A 15,778-nucleotide genomic window follows, 5' to 3' on the forward strand; every position below is an offset into this window, starting at 1 on the left:
CCCCCGCTGCACGTGCCATGATGAGGAGGAAACAAAGCAGCAGGGCGGCAGCACATCTCAGGGTTTTATTTGGTCCCGACGAAGCGGTGGTGCCAAGGGTGGCTCTCCCCATCCCACTCACTCCAACTGCTGCAGGAAGGCCAGCAGTCCACGGTGCCACTCCTCGGGCTTGTCCAGGTAGCAGGCATGCCCGGCGCCCTGCAGCACCAGCACCTGGTGGCGGGCCAAGTGTCGCAAGTTGCTGAGGCTGACCTGGCCCAGCTCGACGTCCTGGTCCCCATAGACAATCAGGGTGGGCGTCTGCGGAGAGGTACACAGGCCACGCTCGCATTGCTGCAGCTCGCAACGCTGGCCCAGGGCAGCATTACACCTCCAGCAGGAGCACCTCTCCTACCCTTTCCCCATCTCCCAGAGGAGAGACGGGGGTGAGGAAGGGAAGATGCTCCATGCCCAACCCCGTTACCTGGACACCGGCGTACTGCTGCGCCTCAAACTTCTCTGTGCAGATGGGCGCCACGGGCACGTAGGCCTTCAGCAGGTGCCCGTGCTGGAAGAGGAAGGGCAGCGAGTACATGCCGCTGAGCGACGGGCTGACCAGCACGGCCGGGGCCAGGCCCAGCGCCTCCACCACCGCCTTCAGGAAGGCTCCCGGTGCCGGCTGCCCCACCGGAGCGGGGGCCACGGCGTCCTTGGAGCGGCCCAGCCCTGGGAGCGAGGGGCTGCGTGTCACACGGCTGCCACCGCGCCGTCGCCACGTGCCCTCGGCCGTGCCTTACCCGGCAGGTCGACGGCCACGGCCCGGTAGCCGGCGTCAGCCAGCACGGCCATCGTGTGCAGCTGCAGCCAGGTGTCCGAGGAGAAGCGGATGCCGTGCAGCAGCAGCACGTTCAGCCGCGGGGCCCGCTGCGGGTGGGCCTCCCGGTAGAAGAGGCTCTGCCCCTCCACCGTCACGGTGCCCTCGGTGAGCCGCGCGCCGGCCATGGCTCGGTACCGCTCCGAGACCTGTCCGGGCCTCGGGGCACCGCCCGGGTCCGAAGGCCGCAGGGGGCGGAGGGAGCGGGGGCGCCGCCTGGCGGGCACGGCCGAGAGCGGGCGGGTGGAACCGAGGCTTGCCGAGCCTTGCGCGAGCTGAGCCGAGCCCTGCCGAGCCGAGCCGAGTTCTGCCGAGCCGTGCCCAGCCCTGCCCGAGCCCTAACCGAGCCGAGTCCTTCCGAGCACTTTCCGAGTTCTGCCGAGCTCTGCAGAGGTCCACTCTAGTCCTGCCGAGCCGAGCGCATCCCAGAACTACCCGAGCTCTGCCGAATGCTACCCGAGCCCCCCGAACCCCCCGAGCCCCAACCCGAGCCCTATCCGAGCCCTGCGAGCTTTTGTCGTATGCAGGGGGACGAGGGGCGGAGCGTCCCCTCAACTCCGCCGAAAGGCCGTGGTGTTGATTTCGGGGACGGGGATGCTTTCTGCTCGTGTGGGAAGTGAGGATCGTGTGACGAACGCCTGTTTTCACGGCGATCAAAAGGAAGCCGATCCGAGCGCTGCCGAGCGGAGCCGAACCCTGCCGAGCGCCGCCGAGCCTTCCCGAGCCACGCCGAGCCGAGCGCGGCCGAACGAGGTCGGGCCCCGGGTTCGCGCGGGCGCTCCGCGGGGCGGCAATCCGACCCTCGCACGTCCCGCCGTCCGCCATGCCCCGCGGCCGCCCGGCGCTGCTGGCCCTGGGCGCCGTGCTGGTCTGTGTCCCGCTCCTGCTGCTGCCCGCCGCCCGCCGCCACGGCCCGGCCCGACTCCCGGCCAACGCCACGGTGCGGGCGGGAGTGACGCCGGGTGACCCCGCCGTCGCCTATAGGGAGGCCGCCGCGCCGCGATTCCCGGCATCCAGCAGGTGGGTCTGCCCGCGGCTCCCCGCGTCCCGCCGCGCTGTCGCTGTCCCGCAGCGGGCGGCTCGCGGCCCCGCGCCGTGCCGAGCCCTCGTGTCCCCCCGCAGGCCCGACGTGCTGCTGCTGCACGGCCAGGCTTTCACTTCTGGCACGTGGCAGGCCCTGGGCACGCTGGCGCTGCTCGCCGCCGAAGGACACCGCGCCGTCGCCATCGATCTGCCCGGTAGGACCGAGAGTGCCGGGGGCGACACGGGCTGCGGGCCCTCCAAGCCGGCACCCAAAGGGCTCGCGGTGCTCTCCTGCTGAACCCCAGCCCTGCATCCTCTGTGTCCCCCCCCAGGCTATGGGGATTCACCCGCCGCAGGCTCGGTGGCCACGCAGCGGGGTCGGGCAGCCTTCCTGCAGCGTGTCGTGCGGCAGCTGGGCCTGCAGAGACCGGTCCTCGTCAGCCCGTCCATGAGCGGCCGCTTTGCCCTGCCCTTCCTCCTGGCACATGGCGAGCAGCTGGCCGGCTTTGTGCCCATCGCACCCGTGGGCACGCGGGAATACAGCGCCGTGCAGTACCAGCAGGTCCAGGTGAGGCCAGCAGGGTGCCGGGTGCTGTGCTCCCAGCTCTCCTGCTGCTTTACAGAGGTGCTGATCGGGCTGGGGTTGACATCCCACCTCTCCGATATCCTTTCTCTCCTCTTTTTCAGACGCCCACCCTGATCCTGTATGGTGAGCGTGACACCGGCCTGGGCCAGCAGGCCCTGCAGAGCCTCCGGCATCTCCCCAAGCACCGCGTGGTTGTGCTGCCTGGTGCTGGCCATGCCTGCTACATGGACAAGCCGGAGGACTTCCACCGGGCCCTGCTGGGCTTCCTGGGCCAGCTGAAATGATCTGGGTGCTGCTGCACTGAGCAGAGGGCAGTGGGGCTTTGGCTTTGTCTCTGTGCCTCACTGGGAGGTGGGGAGGTGGTGTGGGGCTGGGGGTGAATCGCCAGCAGTGCCCTCCTGCAGCATCGCCGCTCCCTCTTGTGGTTGGGAGCAGAGGTTCCATGCTCATCGAACTGTGGCATCATGGAATATCCCAAGTTGGAAGAGGTGCTGGCTCCACACAGAACCACACAAAAACACAGAGTGATGTCCAAACGCTGTCTGAGCAGCAGCTTGGGGCTGTGCCTACTGCCTTGGGGGAGAGAGGGCTGTTCTGTGCCCACCCACGGCCCCCTGGTACCTTCTCTGAATTTCAGAATGATGTTCTGGCAGGGCAACCCTGGTGCCAGGGCTCTGGGCACGGTGCTGCGATGCTGGCAGGGGAGGGGGGCCGCGAGCTGGAAGGAAGGATCTGCGAGCCGCCTGTCCCGAGGCCAATAAACACGTCGCGCTCCGGTCTCTGCCGTGTCCCCAGGCGCCTCGGGGCGGAGCGGGATGGAGCGGGGCGGAGCGGGGCCGGGGGGGCGGAGCGGGAGCGGGCCGGCAGCGACGGCGGTGCGGAGGTAGGGCCGGGGGCAGCGGGGGTTCGGGGCCGGGAACGGGCGGCGTCGGGCGGGGGGCAGCCCCGAACCTACAACTCCTTGCCTGCACCCCAGTTATGGGGCCGCACACCCTCGGTCCCCCGGTTCCCCGCACCGCAAGCGTGGCACCGTGCGATCCTCTGAGCTCCTCGTGCCCTCCGCCCCACAAACCCGCGGTGTTTTCCTGGCTCCTGCGCCCCACTGAACGCCGCGTGTGCGCGCACCCCCCGCCACCCTCCCGCAGCCCCCGCCGACCCCACGGCCCCTCCACCCCCACCTCAGCCCCGTTCCTCTCAAGGGCCGAACTTTGCCCCGTCCTGCTTCGGAGGAGCGGGGGACGGAAGGAGGGGTTTAACTGTCTCTTCCCCCGCGGCTCTGCAGTCCGGGAATGGCACCCGGCAAGCAAGGGAAGAGCGCGGGGGCCTCGGAGAACCCTTCGGTAACACTTTTCCGAGAGTACCTGAGGATCGACACCGTGCACCCCAAGCCTGACTACGGTGAGGAGAGCAGGGATGTGGTGGGGGGGCACCCAGGGCTCGAGCCTGGCAGCATGGCTCCTTCCCCTGCGCTGCTCTTTGGATTGTTCTTTGGACCCACGTGCCTGATGCTCGAGGCCCGGGCTGTTGCAGTCCCAGCGCAAGGAAGACTGCAGTGCCTTATCCCCACCGTGCTTCGGGCAAGGCCACCCTTGGTTTGCCATGGATTCACCCCATCATCCATCTTTTCTCACCCCCAGATGCAGCAGTCCAGTTTTTGGAGCGTGTGGGCACCGACTTGGGCTTGGCGTGCCAGAAAGTGGAGGTGAGCAGGGCAGCCCCAGGGCTGGTCCCACACCATTGCTGGGGGTCAGGTCCTCTCCCCACCAGCCCACGGGTGGCAGGAGGTGCCTGCTGCTGCCCTAATGCTCTGCTGATCCTGCCTGTCCCTCTGACCTTTGTGGCTGGCTGTGCTATGATTAGCCAGGGACCAGGCAGGGTGACGCTGGCTGCAGATGTCCCCTGTGTCTGTCCAGGAAGGAACAGTGGCTGGCACAGGGGACACCCAGGCCTTAGGGTTTTACTTCCTCTGAATTGCTTGTGGCTGCCAAGTGGCTGCGGTGGGGGAATGAGCCTGCCCAACCGCTGCGTCCCCCTGTCCCACCCCAGTGACATGCAGCCTTTGCTCACAGGTGTGCCAGGGCCGTGTGGTGCTGGTCCTCACCTGGCCAGGCACAAATCCCCGCCTGCGCTCCATCCTGCTCAACTCCCACACCGACGTTGTGCCAGTTTTCGAGGTACGGGGTCGGAGGGGCTGGGCACAGGGGTAGCCTCGTGATATGGGGTCACAACTCATTTTCCCACAGGAGCATTGGACCTACCCACCCTTCGAAGCTGTTAAGGATTCCCAGGGCAACATCTATGCCCGGGGTGCCCAGGACATGAAGTGTGTCTCCATCCAGTGAGTGGGGGCTTGGTGCACATGGCAGCTCAGGGGTGTCAGCCCCGCTCCCTGCACCCAGCACTTTCAAACCATCTCCTCACATCACCTGCAGGTACCTTGAGGCCATCCGAAGGCTGAAGGCAGAAGGGAAGAGCTTTGCCCGCACCATCCACCTGAGTTTTGTGCCTGGTGAGTGCCCTCCTGAGGAACAGGGTGGGCTGGGTGACGCTGTGTGGCTCCCTGCATCCTGGGCATGGGACACCTCTGCTAACCTGTCCAGGTTTTGGGTTCCACTAGCTCTAGGATGAAGGGCTGTGTGGTTCTGGGGATGGCCAATGGCACCAGGCTAACATGGAAGCACAGTGTTTGGGTGGAGGATCCCTTCACCCATGCCAGTTTTCTCCCCACAGACGAGGAGGTGGGCGGACACAAGGGCATGGTTATGTTCTTGCAGCGCCCAGAGTTCAAAGCACTCAACGTGGGCTTTGCCCTAGATGAAGGTGAGTGATGGCATGGCTGTGCTGGGAGCCAGCGGGACCTCATGGCATCGTGCACATTAGGCATTGCCCCCAAGGCAGGGGTGCTCAGCACAGCTCCTGGGGTCCCCTTAGGCATCCCAGCCCCTGACCCCGCAGTGCACCAGTTGGGACACATCTGTTCCCCTTGCTGTGCCCACCACAGGCTTGGCCAGCCCATCCGACACCTACAGTGTCTTCTATGGCGAGAAGAGCCCTTGGTGTGAGTAATGGTGTGCCTGCCATCCTGTCCCTTGCTCTGCTGGGTTCTGGGGTGCTGGGTGCACCCAGCTCAGCGCCTCTTCCTCAGGGATCAAGGTGAAGTGCACAGGCAGCCCTGGGCATGGGTCCCGCTTCATCACGAACACCGCGGCCGAGAAGTTGGTAAGGGGACAGTGGTGTGCCCTGTGGGGGCCTGGGGTGGGAGCCCTCTGCGGTGGGCACCGGGCTTGTGGCTGGGAGCTGCTGATGGGGGGCATGGGGAGGGGCTATATGGTAAGCCCTGACCAGGTGGTTCTGGGATGTTTACATCATATGTTTGCCTCCCCAGCACAAAGTGATCGCCTCCTTCCTGGCCTTCAGGGAGAGTGAGAAGCAGAGGTAGGATATGGCTGGAGGGGCTGCGTTGGCCTCACTGTGGTCCTTGGAGGGGCTTTGCCCCCCTTTGGCATCCAGGAGGTCCAAAGCGAGGCTCTGATCCGGCACTGCATCTCCATGCTTCTGTTTACCTGCATGGAGGTGGGGGCAGGGAGCATTTCCCCTCCTCTTCTTGGGACAGAGGGTGACTGTCCCCTGCATCCCCCAAGGCTTAAGTCCAACACAAGCCTGACCTTGGGGGATGTCACCTCGCTCAACCTGACCTTGCTGGAGGGGGGAGTCTCCTTCAACGTGGTGCCGTCTGAGATGGCCGTCGGCTTTGACATCCGCATCCCACCCACCGTGGACCTGAAGGTGAGTGTGGGTGCCGGTCCCATGTGGGGGGAGAGGGCTGGGGGTGCCCCTGCTCACACCCGTTTGTGCCACCTGCCGCAGGCCTTTGAGGAGCAGGTGGCTGCGTGGTGCCGGGCAGCTGGGGACGGTGTCACATATGAGTTTCACCAGGTGAGAGGCTGTGGGGGGGGGTCAGCAGGCTGTGCTGCCCCTCCCCTGCAGGGTGCCCACCTGCTGCCTCCATCGCTCAGAAATGCATGGACCAGCAAATCACCTCCACTGAGGAGTCTGACCCGTGGTGGAAAGCTTTCAGCGGGGTCTGCAGGGACATGTGAGTAGTGCTGTGGGATGGTGGCACCTAGGTTGCGCCCCCTGGTCCTCGTGTACCCTGGGGACACGGCAGTGTAGGAGAGGAGCCCTGAGCCATGTTAGCACCTCACCGTACTCCATTGTGTCAGAAAGAATAGGATTTAGCATCCTGTAGGGTACATGGCTTAGGGCCCTCGGCTGGGTCTGGGTGGCAGGCACCCCAGCTGTCCCTGTGCCACGCTGATGCCATGGCTCGCCCTACAGGAAGCTGCCTCTCAAGCTGGAGATCTTCCCAGCTGCCACTGACAGCCGCTACATCCGGGCGGTGAGTGCTGCCCCAGCCCAGCCGTGGTCCCGCTGCCCGCCCTGGGCTCACTGTGCTCCTCCATCCCCAGGCAGGGTACCCAGCCCTCGGCTTCTCGCCCATGAACCGCACCCCGGTGCTGCTCCACGACCACAATGAGTTCCTCAACGAGGATGTCTTCCTGCGGGGCATTGACATCTACGCCCGCCTCCTACCTGCCCTGGCCTCTGTGCCCCCACTGCCTGCCGAGGCCTGAGCCTTTGGGAGGGGAGAGGGGGCATCGTGCCGCGTCTCTACGTGCCCCTCTGCTGTGGCTGTGCTGTGAGCTGGCCTGATGATGACATGTGTCCTGGCTGTGCCACCCTGGGGACCGTGTGCCAGTGGAGCCCGGTGTGCCCTGTGCTCCTGCAGCCATCCCTGACCACTTCCAGGGGTGCTGGGGCCATGCCTCCCAGCTGGTGCCCCTGTATCCTGACCGTGCACATTCACTCAATAAACCTTACTGGTAAGCAAGGCCAGGAGCAAGCAGGTCTGTCTGCCTGCTCGTGGGCAGTGCCGTGGATAGCCGCGGCCCCGAGGGCGTGCTGATTTCCTTGGAAACAGAGGAGGGGCTGCACCAGCAGAGTGCTGCCCGGGTGGGATCCCGCTCAGTCTGCGGCACTGGGGGCAGGCGCTGAGGTTAATCCCTCTTCCTCCTCCTATGGGATCTTCCCAGGATGGCTCTGCCAGACCCCAAAGCCGGCAGCGATGTGCAAGCCCCGGCAGGAGCCCGCACTCATTTGCCGGAGGTACCCGAGGGCTTGGCCCCGCTCCCTGCTCCCACCCCCAGCCGTGCTGTGCCCAGCACCCGGGGGTGCCGCATCCGGTCCAGACGCTGTGCCCACCCCCGGGGAGCTGTGCACGGGGCTGGCCGAGTTCCACCGGAGCACTTCGGTGCAGGTTGGGACCGGCAGAGCTCTGCACGCGGCACGGGGTTCTCACGCATCGCCGGCGCCGGTGCCGGAGCTCGGGAGGCGCGGCGCAGCGCCCGCCCCGCGTCGCCGGCTGCTTTGTCCCCGTGGGGACACCTGCTCCCCGTGTCCCCACCTACCGCGTCCCCGGCTTGTGCTCTGGGAGAGCACCGTGCTCCAGCGGAACAGCACCCCTGGGGGACCCTCCCTGCACCCCATCCTCTTGTCTGGGGGGAAACCCTGGGGTTGCTCCCTATAACAATTTGTGGACCGGAGACTGGGGACCCCCTGCGCACCCGTCCCATGGGACGCAGCCCTTGGGGCTCCTGGGGCGGGGGCCGGGCTGGGGCCGGGGCGGGCCGGGGCGGAGCGCGGCTCCATAAAAGCATCGGCCCCGGGGAGCGGCGGCCCCGGGAGGAGGATGCGGGCGGCGGCAGCGCTGGGCTGGCTGTGGGGCGCGCTGCTGGCCGCGGGGAGCAGCCCGCCCCGGCTCCGCCTGCCCTACCGCGGTGAGCCGGGCCGGGGGGAAAGGGTCGGGATTGCAGCGGGTGGGATGATGGGATGGGGATCGCATCTCGCTGCGGCTCCGGGGATCCTGGGTGGGCTGTGGGGGTTGTGGAACAGAGGGGAGGAGTGGGGCTGGAGGGGAGCAGCCCTCGTTCCCAGCGCCGGGTGGGGAAACCGAGGCACGGTGCTGGGAGCGCAGTGAGGGCATCCCACGGCTGTTCCCATCCGCGGGGGCTGCCACGATGGACGCTGCTCTCGGGTTTAATTTCATCTCGTCCCGCGCTCCTGGCTCTCCAGCAGAATGCAGGCACAGATTTCAGTCCAGCTTGACAGCCGAGCGGGGTTCCGGAGCGCCCGAACCCGCCCCATGTTGCATAAAGGCGACGAACAGCTCTAAAAAATAAAACAATCCCAACGGCACAAGGCAATTGTTGGGATGGGGAAACTGAGGCACAGCGGGGCCGCTCAGCCCAGGGGTGACAGGTGCCCGTGGTGGGATGGGATCCTACAGCTTCAGGCTGTGGAGGGGGGGGGGGGAGGGTTTTGGGGTCCCTGGCAGAGCCGGGTGTGAGGTTTGGGTGCTGCTTTGCTGCCTGATGGGCTCTGGCATCACGTTGGTCCCATGAGGGCTTGTGGTGGCGGGCGGGTGCCCAGCACCCCAGGGCATAGGGAACCTTTTGAAGCGTTGTTGTTTTTTTTTTTTTTTTTCTTTTCCTTCTTAAGCTGATTACTCTGTTCCTCTTCCAAATTGGAAACAGAAGCTGAAATTTCCCACGAAACGAACGAACATTTCAATTAAAACCATTAGGAGCCTCTGAAGCGCCTCAAAAATAAAAACCGGGCAGAGCCAAAGCCTGCTCTCACTTAGCGTGCGCTTGGCTGCACTCTCCGGAGCTGCTTTTGGGGCAGCAAGAGGGACAGAGGGGACATCACCTCCTGTGGTGGCACTGCCGGGGTGGCCATGTCCCCAGCTCACCCCGCTGCCCAGCCCACTCTTTGCCATCCGCTCTGACTCCCAGCACTGGGACAATCCCTGCTGTGCATCCCAGGGCATCGTGCCCCCAGCTCCTGCTGTCCCCTCGGTGGTCTCCCTCCCCATGGGGACCCCCGGGCCGCTGACTGTCCCTGGGGAGGGGGCGTGCGGCGCCAGTGTAACATGAGGCGTGGGAGGAATCGACTGGGGCTGGGGAGAAGGGAAATCCACGCTTGAAACAATATAAGCAGCCTGTTGGCTTTGCCGATGTTATTCTGAGCTGGGAAAATATTATTGCTGGGCAGGAACAGAAGGAGACGACGGTGTGTTCTTGGGTTTGGCCCAGGGGAGTGGGGGAGGGGTCAGGGGGCTGGGAGGGTGCTGGGTTGGGGTTCCCCAGGGATTGGGGCAGAGGATCTCAGGGCTGCATGTGTGGGGCTGCTGGCTCCACTGCCCGCCATCCCCTCCCCAAGCCCTTCCTGGGGACAGACCCTGGGCCATGCTGGGTACACCCTAGCTGGGAATGGGGACACAGCAGCTGGCAGCCCCCTGGGCGTGTCTGGGGATGGCTGTGCCCATCAATGGTCCTTTGTCCTCCTCCTCCTCCGCTCAGGGGCCAGGCTTGGGGTCAGTGCTGCAGTTTTGAGGCTCGGTGAAGCCGAACCCCCTCCCTTCCTGCCCTCTGTCACCCAGGCTGGGGTTCCACAGAGCTGAGGTGTTCAGTACCCAGTGCTCCACCTTGCCGAGCCCCCACTGCCCTGCTCGGCATCCCAAAGTCACTTCCTCATCACCTCAGCATCCCTTGATGCCCGCGCTGTGGCCACTCCTCCCCGTTGTGCCCCATGCCGCAGGACATCTCAGTGCTATGTCACATCAACCCTCTCCACTTTTCCATGCCACAATGTCCCTTGGCCCCGTCACACCCCATGCCTCTGCTCCTGCAGCATCCCACGGGGTTTTGGGGCCAGCATGGCTCCCACTAACGCTGCTCTCCCTGCCTCGCAGAGCTCCTGGGTACCAACCGCTCCGTCCTTTTCTTTGGCCACCGGGGCTTCCTGGGCTTCCGCTCCCTCTACCTGGATGAGTACCGTGACAGGCTCTTCATTGGGGGCAAGGATGTGCTCTACTCCCTGCGTCTGGACAGGGCCAGCACTGACACCAAGGAGGTGAGCCGGGTCTTGCAGGCATCGTGACTGCCCTGTGCCAGGTGAAGCCACCGCACAGCGAGGGCTCCGAAAGGCATCCCAAAGCAATTAGCTGCTGGGGGGTGGTGGTTCCCAAGCTTGTCCCAGCAGCCCAGGGATGAGGGTCACAAGGTGAGGGGCCCACTGTCCTCTCCACCTGCTCCCAAAGTACCTTTTTGTTCCAGATCTACTGGCCACCACTGCCCGGACAGACGGAGGAGTGTTTTCAGAAGGGGAAGGACCCAGCAGTGAGTCTCTGCAGCTGGCTGTAGCTAGGATGTGGGACCATGGTGCACAGGTGCTGCAGACATGGGGGAAACTGAGGCAGGGAGCTGGTGATGGAGCACCTGGCTCTGCAAATCCCATCGATGGGACCAGGGCAGCTCGAATGTGGAGGCACCAAGTGTGCAGGAGCAGATGGGCTGGGAAAGCTGAGATAAGAGAGCCAAAATCCATGGGCTGGGAGCCTCCCTGCAGTCCTTCATGACAGAGCATCCATGCATGGAGCTGCGCGTGGTCTCAGCTCAGGGTGGTGATGGAGGGGTGTGAGCTGCCGTGCTGCTGGCCGCCCCCACTCCCCCCTGTGTGGGAAACGTGCTGCCCGATCTGGCTTACTGACCCCATTCCCCTCTTTGCAATTACTTCACATCCTCCCTGCCCTGACCTGAAACTGGAGGACGGTGGGGGGTGGCCATAGCCACCAGGTTCCCTCACCCCACACAAACCCCTCCCGGCAGTGCCCGTCCTGCTTGGTGTGTTTATTTTCCAAGCTCTGACAGATCCAAGCTGGGACAGCCTTGGTTTTCCCTCTTTTTTTTTTTCTTTTTTTTTTCCCTACACTTATTTTTTTAACTCATTTTGGAGGCTCTTTGCAAAGGGAAAATAAACAGCAGGGAGGCTGGGGGCTGTTCAGCAGCAGGCTCCCAGTAGACACAGGGCCTCACGATGATGGAGTAGGGTGGGCAGCACTGGGAGAGGCTGAGCACAAGGAGACTGTGCCTGAGAATGGTGGGGATGGAGCAAGCCTCCCCATAACAAGGGCAGGTTTGGGAGAGGATGGAGTGTGCACTGAGCTGGAGGCCACAAGGAATATGGTTGTGGTGCAAGGGATGATTTCTCCATTGCTGGGGAGGAGGATGATGTCCCCAGGGTAGTCATCCCTACTGGTCCTCAGGGGAGAGGACTGTCCCTGCTGGCAGGGCCTGCAGATAGCCAAGGGGCTGTCACAGGCACTCTGTGTCTGGAGGCAAGGGCTGCCATGGGTCTCCGTCTCCCACATTTCCTCCCTTTGTTTCCTCCCCTTCACTCAGTGCAAGCAGACACAAAATGGGGGTAGGAGCAGCCAAAAGCCCATTCCTTTTGCAATGTGCTGAGGTTCCTGGTTGGTGGAGCCCACCCGGCACAGCCCGGCCATATGGTCCCCACCAGCCTCCCCCTTCCCTGCCTGTCCCCAGACCGACTGTGCCAACTACGTCCGCCTGCTGCAGCCCTACAACCGGACACACCTGCTGGCCTGTGGCACGGGTGCCTGCCACCCCGTCTGCACCTTCATCTATGTGGGGCACCGTGGAGAGGTAGGGGCCTGCTCAAGGCACCATCCCATCCCCATTCTCCTCCTTCCTGTGATGTGAGACTGCATGGGGACTCTGGACCCGGTGTTTGCCCTGGCCGGGAGCCAGGGATCTGCCACCCCCCTGGCAAACCCAGCTCCTGCTGATGGGTTGCCCCAAAAAGCGTGGGCTCCAAGTCCCATAGGACCCTAGACAGGCTTCCAACTCGCCCCCATCATGGTCCCATCTTCCTCCAGACCCAGCATGCCTTCAGTTTGGATCCCGGTAGCATGGAAAGCGGTCGTGGCAGGTGCCCACATGAACCTGACCGTGCTTTTGCCAGCACCATCATCGGTCAGTTGTTGCCCTTGGGGTCCCCTGTGCTGCTGGGCACTGGGACTGGTTCCCCTGGCTCGGGGGGGCCGTGGCACTCAGGGTGTCTCTGCCAGGTGGGGAGCTCTATGCTGGCCTCACTGCGGATTTCCTCGGCCGTGATCCCGGCATCTTCCGCAGCACTGGGACCCGCGCTGCGCTGCGCACTGAGGTGGACCAGCGCCTGCTCAATGGTATCGTCCATCCTGTGCCCTCACATGGATCTTCCTCACACATTTCTAGCCATTATGTGAGCTGCACAGATGGCAGCCGCTGCCTTTCTTGGCTCTCTTCTAGACCCCAAATTCGTGGCTGCTTACATGATCCCAGACAACGATGACCGAGATGATGACAAAGCCTATTTCTTCTTCACGGAGAAGGTGGTGGAGGCAGACAGCAAGGAGCACACCATCGTCAGCCGGGTGGCACGGGTCTGCGTGGTGAGATGCTGGTGGCACCGTGCTGGACACGGCAGGGGATAGAGATGTTCCCCTTGTGCCTATTCAGTGCCTGGTTTAGGGGACCTAAAGCCTGGGGTGGTTTCCTGTATCAGTGGCAAATTCCTGAGTTTTGGAGATGGTGAAGGCTCCCAAGCCTCCAGGGGTGCAGAGCGCTCAGTCACGGCGGTGGCCCTGATGCCCCCCATCCCTACAGAATGATGCTGGAGGCCAGAGGGTGCTGGTCAACAAGTGGAGCACCTTCAACAAAGCCCGCCTGGTGTGCTCCGTCCCGGGTCCTGGTGGCATTGATACCCACTTCGATGAGCTGGGTAAGGGAGGCGGGCTGACAGGGGACCCCAGTGGCTCTGTGGCTTTGGGGCCACCAGTCAACCTCAAGGGCTCGGGTTGCTCCTCCACAGAGGATGTCTTTTTGCTGAGGACCAAGGATGGGAAGAACCCAGAGATCTACGCACTCTTCAGCACTGTCAGGTGGGTGGCTCAGCCCCAGCCCAAAGGGACATCAGCGCCAGTCTGGGCTGCACAGACATCTCAGAGCTCCCATGCCCTCCACCGATGCACCTGTCACTGTCCCCTTCCAGCCATGTCTTTCAGGGCTCTGCCATCTGTGTCTACCGCATGGCCGACATCCGCGAGGTCTTCAACGGGCCCTTTGCCCACCAGGACAGCCCCCTCCACCAGTGGGGAGCCTACGAGGGCCGCGTGCCCTACCCGCGCCCAGGCGTGGTGAGCAGTTCCCACATCCCCATGGGGGGTGATGGGACCAATCCCAATGGGGTCTCTATCCCCAGAGTGGCTAAGGTGGAGATGATCCCAAAGTGGAATATGGGAAGGGACCCAAAAAGGCTCTGATGAGGGGCTGGTTGCCAAGCAGCGTCCTTCCTGTCCCTGCAGTGTCCCAGCAAGACCACCAACCAGCCCCAGCGGCCATACAGCAGCACCAAGGAGCTGCCTGATGAGGTGCTGCACTTTGCCCGTGCTCACCCCCTGATGTACAGGGCTGTGCGCCCACGGCATCACCGCCCGCTGCTGGTGAAGACTGACCTGCAGCATGGCCTGCGCCAGCTCGTGGTGGACCGTGTGGACACTGAGGATGGGCAGCATGATGTCCTCTTCTTAGGGACAGGTATGCGCTGCAAGTGGCACGTGTGGATGTCTGGTGTGGCGTGAGGTCATGTTTCCATTCCCCTCCTCCAGATGCAGGCTCGGTGCTGAAGGTGGTGGTGCTGCAGAAGCAGAGCTCAGCTGTGACAGAGGAAGTTGTTCTGGAGGAGCTGCAGGTTTTTAAGGTGGGCGATGCTCATGGGAATGGGCTAGAGGGATGGCACCACACTGTTGAGCATCAGGAGGTGGAGGCCCAGGGCTGCCCATGGCAAGGCTAGACAAAGCTTTGCATCTGCTGTTCTCCCTCCAGGTGCCGGTGCCCATCACTCAGATGGAGATTTCTGTCAAGCGCGTGAGTCTGGGGTTAGGGACAGGGTGGGTGACCAGGAGGGGCTACATGAAGTGGGGTCAAGCATCACCACTGGGAGGTAGCTGCTGTCATTGCCATATTGTGCCGTCCTCCAGCAAAAGCTTTATGTGGGTGCCAGCCTGGGGGTGGCCCAGGTGCGGCTGCACCAGTGCAAGAGCTATGGCACTGCCTGTGCCGAGTGCTGCCTGGCCAGGGACCCGTACTGTGCCTGGGATGGCACCGCCTGCACCCGCTACCAGCCCTCGGGCAAGCGCCGCTACGTCCGCCACACCAGCTCTGTGCACCAGTGCCTGGACCAGAACCTGACTGGTGAGAGGCTGGGCTGTCCCAAGATGTCCAGAACCCCTATTACCCTGTCCCACGGTGCCCCAAGGAAAGCTGGGGCCCTCAGGGAGATCTGTCCCTGGTGGGCACTGAAGCCATGGTGGACACCTAGGGAGGTGATGGGGCGTAGAGTGGCTTGGCTTTGCCTTCACCATGTACACACTTCTGTCTCTGCCCCAGTGGATGACTTGGAGCACGTTGAAGAGAAGGTGCTGTATGGCATGGAGCACAACAGCACCTTTCTGGAATGTGTGCCTCGCTCCCCACAGGCCAGCGTGCAGTGGTTTGTGCAGAGACCCCCCGATGAGCAGAGGGATGAGGTGAGACGCCAGCACCCATCCTGTCCTGCTCCTTCCCTTCTCCCTGCCAGAAGGACAAGGGACTGACCTCATAGCCGTGGCCAACAGGTAAAGACAGATGAGCGGGTCCTGCAGACAGAGCAGGGGCTGCTCTTCCGCCAGCTGCACCGCCGTGATGCTGGGATTTACTACTGCAAGACACTGGAGCATGGCTTTACCCAGACAGTGGCCAAGACAGCCCTGGAGGTGCTTGGGGGCGAGCAGCTTGCCCATGCTACACCCCGGCAACGGGAGGACAGGCACCTGCCCTGTCCTGAGGCCTGGCTGGCAGCACCTGCACCCAAAACCTGGTACAAGGACATCCTGCACCTCGCCAGCTCAGCCGACCGGCAGCGGGTGGAGGAGCAGTGCCTGCGCCTGTGGTGCGGCCACCGCAAAGGCAAGATGGCCAAGGGCAAGCACACACTGGCTGGTATGGATGTGGGCAAGAAAGGGCGTGTGGCCAAGCCGCAGGGTGAGAGGATCCGTGTGCCCCGGCAAGCTGCAGCCACTTAGCGCAGGGGACCTGTCCTCGGGCAGAGCTGCGGCTGCACGAGGTCCTTCCGTCCCCAGGACTGGCTCCTGGGCAGGTCCTGCTGTCCCCCTCCAAATGGGCTGTGTCAGGGGGACCAAGCCCCTCACTCCTGCTGGGGGCTGCCAGGCACAGGGTCATGGTTGCCTGAGTGGCGGAGACGCTGGGGAGCTTGCTGGCTTTCTCCACAAATAAAGAGGCCGAGTGTGGCACCAGTCCCCTCTTTGCCTGTGGGGTTTGATCAGGCTCTTTCCACGCCACCAGCATGGCACCCAG

At 63.8% G+C, this 15,778-nt stretch overlaps 4 protein-coding genes across 4 annotated transcripts; 3 read left to right on the forward strand and 1 right to left on the reverse strand.

Moving 5' to 3' along the window:
- Nucleotides 1–46: 46 nt before the first annotated feature.
- ABHD14B (abhydrolase domain containing 14B) lies at nucleotides 47–1,038 on the reverse strand. The gene is made up of 3 exons (XM_042880377.1): nucleotides 777–1,038; nucleotides 464–705; nucleotides 47–300 (listed from the first exon to the last, which is right to left on the reverse strand). Exons 1-3 carry the CDS (start codon nucleotides 979–981, stop codon nucleotides 118–120), a joined length of 630 nt encoding a protein of 209 aa, XP_042736311.1. The 5' UTR covers nucleotides 982–1,038; the 3' UTR covers nucleotides 47–117.
- Nucleotides 1,039–1,676: 638 nt separating this feature from the next.
- On the forward strand, nucleotides 1,677–3,241 carry ABHD14A (abhydrolase domain containing 14A). Its single transcript, XM_042880376.1, has 4 exons — nucleotides 1,677–1,873; nucleotides 1,976–2,091; nucleotides 2,209–2,444; nucleotides 2,564–3,241. The coding sequence occupies exons 1-4, from the start codon at nucleotides 1,677–1,679 to the stop codon at nucleotides 2,744–2,746; spliced, it is 732 nt and encodes a 243-aa protein (XP_042736310.1). The 3' UTR covers nucleotides 2,747–3,241.
- Nucleotides 3,242–3,302: 61 nt separating this feature from the next.
- LOC122184916 (aminoacylase-1-like) lies at nucleotides 3,303–7,353 on the forward strand. Its single transcript, XM_042880277.1, has 15 exons — nucleotides 3,303–3,345; nucleotides 3,745–3,860; nucleotides 4,100–4,164; nucleotides 4,532–4,636; nucleotides 4,706–4,800; nucleotides 4,895–4,971; nucleotides 5,193–5,282; nucleotides 5,464–5,520; nucleotides 5,608–5,681; nucleotides 5,848–5,897; nucleotides 6,104–6,248; nucleotides 6,330–6,398; nucleotides 6,479–6,558; nucleotides 6,801–6,861; nucleotides 6,932–7,353. Exons 2-15 carry the CDS (start codon nucleotides 3,752–3,754, stop codon nucleotides 7,094–7,096), a joined length of 1,242 nt encoding a protein of 413 aa, XP_042736211.1. The 5' UTR covers nucleotides 3,303–3,345; nucleotides 3,745–3,751; the 3' UTR covers nucleotides 7,097–7,353.
- An 858-nt stretch (nucleotides 7,354–8,211) lies between these two features.
- On the forward strand, nucleotides 8,212–15,720 carry SEMA3G (semaphorin 3G). Its single transcript, XM_042880443.1, has 16 exons — nucleotides 8,212–8,299; nucleotides 10,276–10,436; nucleotides 10,640–10,702; nucleotides 11,909–12,028; nucleotides 12,262–12,358; nucleotides 12,454–12,570; nucleotides 12,674–12,816; nucleotides 13,031–13,145; nucleotides 13,236–13,305; nucleotides 13,416–13,560; nucleotides 13,729–13,960; nucleotides 14,032–14,123; nucleotides 14,249–14,290; nucleotides 14,404–14,617; nucleotides 14,813–14,952; nucleotides 15,040–15,720. The coding sequence occupies exons 1-16, from the start codon at nucleotides 8,212–8,214 to the stop codon at nucleotides 15,484–15,486; spliced, it is 2,286 nt and encodes a 761-aa protein (XP_042736377.1). The 3' UTR covers nucleotides 15,487–15,720.
- Nucleotides 15,721–15,778: the final 58 nt, after the last annotated feature.

Source organism: Lagopus leucura, unplaced genomic scaffold, assembly GCF_019238085.1.
Source record: "Lagopus leucura isolate 7727_CA_CO unplaced genomic scaffold, USGS_WTPT01 Super-Scaffold_100026, whole genome shotgun sequence".
NCBI classification, from domain to species: Eukaryota; Metazoa; Chordata; class Aves; order Galliformes; family Phasianidae; genus Lagopus; species Lagopus leucura.

Coding starts and splice junctions, on each gene's coding strand:
- ABHD14B (XM_042880377.1), bottom strand. CDS start 981: ATGGCCGGCGCGCGGCTCACCGAGGGCACCGTGACGGTGGAGGGGCAG. Junction 706..776: donor CGTGGCCGTCGACCTGCCGG/GTAAGGCACGGC, acceptor CCTCGCTCCCAG/GGCTGGGCCGCTCCAAGGAC. Junction 301..463: donor AGCAGTACGCCGGTGTCCAG/GTAACGGGGTTG, acceptor ACCTCTCCGCAG/ACGCCCACCCTGATTGTCTA.
- ABHD14A (XM_042880376.1), top strand. CDS start 1,677: ATGCCCCGCGGCCGCCCGGCGCTGCTGGCCCTGGGCGCCGTGCTGGTC. Junction 1,874..1,975: donor CGATTCCCGGCATCCAGCAG/GTGGGTCTGCCC, acceptor GTCCCCCCGCAG/GCCCGACGTGCTGCTGCTGC. Junction 2,445..2,563: donor TGCAGTACCAGCAGGTCCAG/GTGAGGCCAGCA, acceptor CCTCTTTTTCAG/ACGCCCACCCTGATCCTGTA.
- LOC122184916 (XM_042880277.1), top strand. CDS start 3,752: ATGGCACCCGGCAAGCAAGGGAAGAGCGCGGGGGCCTCGGAGAACCCT. Junction 4,972..5,192: donor CCACCTGAGTTTTGTGCCTG/GTGAGTGCCCTC, acceptor TTCTCCCCACAG/ACGAGGAGGTGGGCGGACAC. Junction 5,283..5,463: donor GGGCTTTGCCCTAGATGAAG/GTGAGTGATGGC, acceptor TGCCCACCACAG/GCTTGGCCAGCCCATCCGAC.
- SEMA3G (XM_042880443.1), top strand. CDS start 8,212: ATGCGGGCGGCGGCAGCGCTGGGCTGGCTGTGGGGCGCGCTGCTGGCC. Junction 10,437..10,639: donor CCAGCACTGACACCAAGGAG/GTGAGCCGGGTC, acceptor TTTTTGTTCCAG/ATCTACTGGCCACCACTGCC. Junction 14,291..14,403: donor TGGAGATTTCTGTCAAGCGC/GTGAGTCTGGGG, acceptor GCCGTCCTCCAG/CAAAAGCTTTATGTGGGTGC.